This window comes from Sycon ciliatum, chromosome 4 (assembly GCF_964019385.1).
Source record: "Sycon ciliatum chromosome 4, ocSycCili1.1, whole genome shotgun sequence".
Classification (NCBI taxonomy): Eukaryota; Metazoa; Porifera; class Calcarea; order Leucosolenida; family Sycettidae; genus Sycon; species Sycon ciliatum.
The window spans coordinates 39,875,131-39,881,713 of NC_088646.1; the positions used below are offsets into that span (position 1 = coordinate 39,875,131).

The window sequence follows — 6,583 nt, forward strand, 5'->3', positions numbered from 1 at the left end:
TACATTGTGCTGTCTGTAGTGTAGCTACTGACTGTAGTCTGTAGTGTAGATCTACAATGTAGGCTAGCCAGCTGCGTCATCATGGTCATAGTCTAGAACCTCTGAGCTGAGCTGAATGAATCAAAGACAAAAAAGGTAGCATGACATCCGCGATCGCGCGAGGATTAGGAACCCAAACTAAACGGCCAAGGACCAAAGACAAACTGACAATCATTCAGACGTTCTGAATGCTGAAACAGTCTGAGCGCCTAGCTCGTGCACGTCGCTGTGAGCGGTAGTCCGTTGTCGCTGTGAGTCGCTCCTCTGCAGCTAGCTTGTGTGATAGTCCGATTTTCAACGCGAGTGAGATTTTATACGTTTATTCTTATCACAGTAGCGGCTTGTAGTGTCAGATGAGGACGCATCACCGGCGACGAGCACGTACTACTGTACTGGCAAGTCGGTTTTAAAAATAATGCGAGCCGTGGCCGGCAAGAGATGGTGATTGTAATGTGGCGATGGACCCAGCAGAAACATTAGCCTGATTCTGAGTGCCATGATGTCCTGAAGATGAAACTTGTGAGGGAGATAAAGTTTGACGGACGCAAGTGGCTGCAGCCCACCGAATCGTGGTGCACGTCAGAGGCAGGGAAGTCACGGGCGGATGCGCAGCTGGCAGCTAACGGTAGGAACAGGACGACAGCGAGCTGCTTTGCACGCTGCCCGCGAGCCTTCAACGCTAACACATGCAAAGCCAGACGGAGCGCAACAAGGAGCAGGAGTAAATCTGGCAGCACTGGAAACGGAGGCAGCATCAGCTGCATCAGTTCTGCCAATATTGGCAATAATAATATACCCAATGTCACTGCTATCTCCAGCAATAACACCAGCACTCGCAGCAGCAGCAATAACTCCAGCAGCAATACATGTAATACCAGCAGTAGCAGCAACAACGGCAACAGTACATGTTATGGCAGCCTCGGCAGAACGAGCAGTAGCGCCATCAGCACCAGGAACAGCAGCAGCGACGTCCACAGCATCAGCAGAGACGTCAGCTACACTAGGAGAAGATTGGCTAGTATTTGCCGTAACCACAGCAACAGCGGCAAGTATTCCGCTGCCAGTACCAGTGTCAGTAATCAGTGTGGCTTGCTCAGGCCCGTGTGGGGTGCTGCGTGGACAGGTTTGCAAGCAGCACGCGCACATCAGCCGTCTCGCGCATGCCTGCGTGGTCGTGCAACACCTCAGGGCACCCGCTGTGCCGACATACTGACACTGCTCGTGCTGGTGTTGCACGGTGTTGCGTGTGCACACGGTCAAGCACGTTCCGATGAGCAGGCGATAACGACGCCCACTGGCGACCCGTTCCCCAGACCGATAAATAGATATGGTGAGTGTATAAGGTCCTAACGGTTACACACACACATACACACGTGCCCGCCCACGCGCGCCCACACACACACACACATATACATGTACACGTACACTTCGTAGCTAAGCTTCACTGCATGTGAACGCATCCTGCATCGGTGTTTTTTTTCTGTCTTGTCTCTCAAACATGGATGCGGTGAATGGGATTTTCGGTCTTTGACCACATTCTGGTGCGCTGATCTACTCACCTCGCACCGCTTTAGGAGCTGCATCTGCGCCTTGATCCTTTAAAGGTGGTGGCGTTCCTACGGGTGCGGAAAACTCGGCTTCTATATAGATAAACCGAGTCTCACGCGAACCGTGAAAAAAATTGTCTCTCATTTCGTGTTTTCAATTAACGGAGTTTCACTGCACATCAATGCATCGTGCATCATCATCGTGCGTCTGTGTTCTGTCTCATTTCGTGTTGTATGCGACGACGTACGTGTATGTGTGCAGGAGAGGATCATATGTTTGGCATCATGCTGGGTCTGATCGTGGCCGTAGGTCTGCTGGTGGTGATCGGCGTCGCTCTCTTCGCCCAGTGCTGCACCGATGACGGGCGGCGACGCGAGCGCCAGCGACGACGCTGGGCGGCCGCCGTCGCCAGGGGCAACGGAGACGACGCGGAGATGCCGCCGCCGCCCGAGTTCCACCTGGTGTCGCCGCGCATGAGGCGCCGCTTTCGTCGAGCGCTGGTGCGCTGGCGACGACGACGACGACAGCGACGTCACTGGTGGCTGCCAGTGTCCGCGGGGCACTCCTTGCACGGCGAGAATGGAGCACCCGGTGGTGCCGCGGGTGTTGACGGTAATGCCGATGATGACAACTGCGATGACTCCAGCAGCATGGGTTCTTCCTTGTCGTCCGATAGCGATCATGACGGTGGTGACTCCGCTGCCATGGCGAGCGCTTCGGCCGTTTCCGCGCACGACCGCCGGCTGCTTGGCAGCTCACGCATCCGCTCGCCCGCCGCACCGGCCGTGCCACCAGCGTATTCCAGTATGCGTGTTGCTACTGCCTCTAGTGATGTGTTGAACACTTCTGCAGCACTACAGGAAGAGACGAGCTTCAGCTCGCCGGCAAGTGTTTCTCTCGGTGTCGCTGCAACAGCGCGTGCGGACTTAAGAGATAGTGAGCTTGTGCGTCACGATGCCAGAGCAGAGGCGGCGCCCGATCCCGCTGCACCCGGTGGTGGCCGCCTGGATCGGTTTTTCGACGGTGACCTCGGCGATGATGGCGCTCGGTCCCAGCGCCGCTCGAGTGCGTCATCCGACGCGGCACCCTCGGCCAGCGATGTTGTCAGGATTCAGAGATCACTGGGTGCGTGCAGAACGACTCGAGATAGCTAGCATTGTACTGACGAGCGTGTTCTTTTCCGTTAACCTCATTAGCCCATTGCGCAATGACGCAATCTGTACCGCAAACACTCCACACAGCCACCTGGGCAGGGTCGTCTGGGGTGTTGAACAGTGCATCCCTGATCGCAGCCTTCTCACGTCATGCATTCATTACTCAATACTCATGCATTCCATATTTGGCAATGTGCATTGGGCTTATTGCACCACAAGTCACATGATGTTGGCCATAGTCCTTGAAGTTTTGTCACGTGACGTTGGTCATAGTTCTTGGCATATTCGGTTGCACTTGAAATCTATCAGATGACGTATTTCACTTTCATTCCACTCGGGCAGTTTGTCACGAAGTACATGTAATTCAAGACACAGTAAATCCATCATCATGACTTAATTTGGACAAATTGAAATTCATCACAAGTCATGACATATTAATTTATCTCAATAGTTCATATAATTATACCACATGAAGAAATCATTATGATCATGACGTAATTCATAGCACTTGAAAATCATGACGTGACGTACATGTGATTCGTTGCACTAGAACATATTCATTCAGTTCTTGATATTGTGCTCTTGTAGCGTTATACTGTCAACTACTTCTAAAACAAGAACCAGGTCTGCGGACCTGGTGAGAAGGCAGAAATGCCTGTTCACTTGATGAAGTAAAATAAAAATAAAAAAGTAGACAAACAAACAAAATGGAGAAAGGAATGGGCAGGTTGAACCTGCTGAACGAGGCGTAACACTCATGCATGCATACCTGTAAGAGTATAACAGTTAATAACCCCCAAGAGTGCCTGTGGCCCAGTGTGGGGTTATGTACTCTTGGTACCTGCCAACTACCACGATTTGGCCTGGACCATCCCCATATCCAGGACCAGGGTAATAATCGGCACCCAAAACTTGGCTACATGCATTTGCTGCATGCCTCATCAGCTCACAGCTACATTTGCTTCGTATACATGTTCATGCCTAGGTAGTAGGTACAGTATGTCATTGTCCAGGTCTCAGGTTTGCAAAGGTAACTGATTTGGCAGCTACATGTACATGACTGATTGTACTAACTGTTAGTACGTAACATGTACAGTAAAACCTGTCAAGGCGACCACTCGGATAAGGCGACCACCTGTCCCAGAAGGCCACTGGAATCAGGACCAAGGGATGCTATTTCCAGTCAAATGACCCTGGATTAGGCCTTGGCGGATAATGCCGGCAGAAAAATTAGCAGAATTCGGTACTTTTTCTGGTAAGTTTCATGCATGTTTGGTATGTGGATAAAGAAATGGAGCAGAATTCGAGGAATTGCCCGCCATAAGGTTTGTATGGTTCTGCCAATTTCGGTGCAAAAAAAGCAGAATCTGCCACCTTTTCGAGCATTATCCGCCAAGGCCTACCCTGGATAAGGAGACCACCTGGTAACAGAGACCAGATTTTGAACGTCCCTTGAGCAGTCGTCTTAGACAGGTTTCACTGTACATGTACATGTATGCTGCGAGTTTCACGACACAACCATCATTATCCGGCGAGTAACAATGAGTCTTAGTGACCTTCCACCCCCCCCCCCCCCCTTGACCCAACTGCAGCGAGCAGTTTTCGTTTATAACGAACCAAATCTTGTAAGGCCACATGTAAACCGAGTACATGTAGTTGCTGCTTGTAACGACACGGTTATGTTGTAGTGTGAGTGCATTTCTGTTATAACGAACCTCGGAATTCACCCTTCATCGGTTGAGCTTGGGTAGGCTGAGGAAGATTGCGCCTGAAGAGCATCACGTTTTATTTAGAGCAAAGAATAAAAATGAAGGTCGCAGACATCACCAGTTCACCACACAACTACTAGTAAGTTACTAGTTCGGAATGTAGAATAAATGTAGAATAAATGGAGAATAAATGGAGAATAAAATGGAGAATAAAATGTAGAATAAATGTAGAATAAATGTAGAATACGTGCGGTGATGTCTGAGCTCGAGGCCTTCATTGTATTCATAGCACTAATAAAAGTAATGTCTCCCCGATCCCGAACATTGTTAGCATACAATGTATTGCTAGGATAGGTTTTGTTTGTCTATTTGGGTATTAATTTTGGTTGTGCTAGTTCATAATATTATTGACCTTACGTAGTAGACTGGAACCGGGCCCAATATGAAGAAGACGAATTATTATTATTTATTCACAATCACGTGGCACTAGCCAATGAAATGGTGATGTGGGCGATAGCCAGCCATGGCGGTAATACAGCTAGAGGGGGGAAAGAAAAAGAATGAAAGGGGAACTGAAAAGCAAAAGAAGCTAGGGCAGGGCTGGATATCAACTAGTATGTTGCATTCTGCAGTAGCTGTGTGAATGTATTGTAACATTGGCAGGATTTTAGATGTTGTGGGAGGAGAGACCAATGGCGGTAAGCAAGGAAGAGAGGAGATGTTTGCATAGAGGCAGACCGCGCAATAGGGAAGCGGAGAGAGTTTCTGGTGTGCATGTCTTGAGATTGAGCAAACCAGCTTAGGCAGGAGAGAGCATGAAGAGGAGCAATGCCCAGCTTAATTTTATGAATTGTCTGGCATGCCAAAAAACGCACGCGGACCGAGAGCGGCACAGCAGAAGCAAGGCGGTATAAGTCTGCGCTTGGAGTCAGGCGAGGAAGCCGAAATAATATTTTCAAAAGACGCCTATGCATAACTTCGAGTCGAGCAATCAGTGTTTTAGAAATGCCAGCCCAAATTATGCAGCAGTAATCAAAAATAGGCAGAATGTAAGATGTGTAGATAACATGGCGACAGTCGGTGTGCAGGTGGGTGATGTGTGATGAGAGAAATCCCATTACTGAGCTAACACGGCTGTCTAAATTTTCGATCTGGGATTTCCAGGTTAAGTGTTGGTCAATAATGACGCCAAGATGCTTGTGTTTTTCAACGATGCAGAGCGGGGTTGTGGTGCCTGGAAAGGTGAAGGGATTGGTTACTAATGAAGATACGTCACAGGAACAACTGGGGGGATACACATTACAGCAGTTTTCGAAGAGTTGGGTTGCAATTTCCATTTTTCCATCCAATGAATAACGCCATCTATGTTGGACTGTAACTTGGCACTAGCCTCGGGGAGAGTGGGTGCTGTCACAAGTAGTGCTGTATCATCAGCATATAGTGATGTGTGATCCATTTCTGCCAGATCGTTTACATACATAAGGAAGAGGAGAGGCCCCAGGATTGATCCCTGAGGAACTCCAGACCGTACATGCCCTTTGGCAGACAGAGCAGAGCCGACACGCACCCTTTGCTGTCTGCCCGTCAGGTAAGTACTGAGCCACGTGAAGCAAGTACCATGGATTCCATGGCGCGACAGCTTGTATAGGAGCCCGCGTGTCCATACGGTGTCGAAGGCCTTGCTTAGATCAAAGAAACATAGCATGCTGTAATGGCCGTTCTCACGAACAGAAGACATCGATTGAACAAGTCTGAGAAGCTGCCAGGACGTAGAGTCGCCTTTTCGGAATCCAGACTGGGACGGATGTAGAACAGGAGACAGGTAAGTGTATAAGTGGTTGTACATAATACGTTCACACAGCTTGGAGATTGTTGACAATAACGAGATCGGGCGGTAATTCGATGCATCGAGCTTACTTCCCTTGTTCTTAAAGACGGAGTTACAATTGCGTGTTTCCAAATAGCAGGGAAAGCACCAGTTGCAAAAGTGAGGTTAAAGATGAGGCTGAGAGGGTATGCAATACTGGAACAAAATAGTTTCAGGAGTTCATGAGAAATACCGTCCGCTCCCGCAGCCTTTCGGGTCTTAAGGTTGCGGATTTGCTTTGCCACAGCAAAAGGCGAGGTGGTGAC

General features: G+C 49.3%; 1 protein-coding gene across 1 annotated transcript; it reads left to right on the forward strand.

Moving 5' to 3' along the window:
- The first annotated feature begins 206 nt into the window (after window positions 1–206).
- LOC135816129 (uncharacterized) lies at window positions 207–3,348 on the forward strand. The gene is made up of 2 exons (XM_065329509.1): window positions 207–1,369; window positions 1,849–3,348. The coding sequence occupies exons 1-2, from the start codon at window positions 550–552 to the stop codon at window positions 2,739–2,741; spliced, it is 1,713 nt and encodes a 570-aa protein (XP_065185581.1). The 5' UTR covers window positions 207–549; the 3' UTR covers window positions 2,742–3,348.
- Window positions 3,349–6,583: the final 3,235 nt, after the last annotated feature.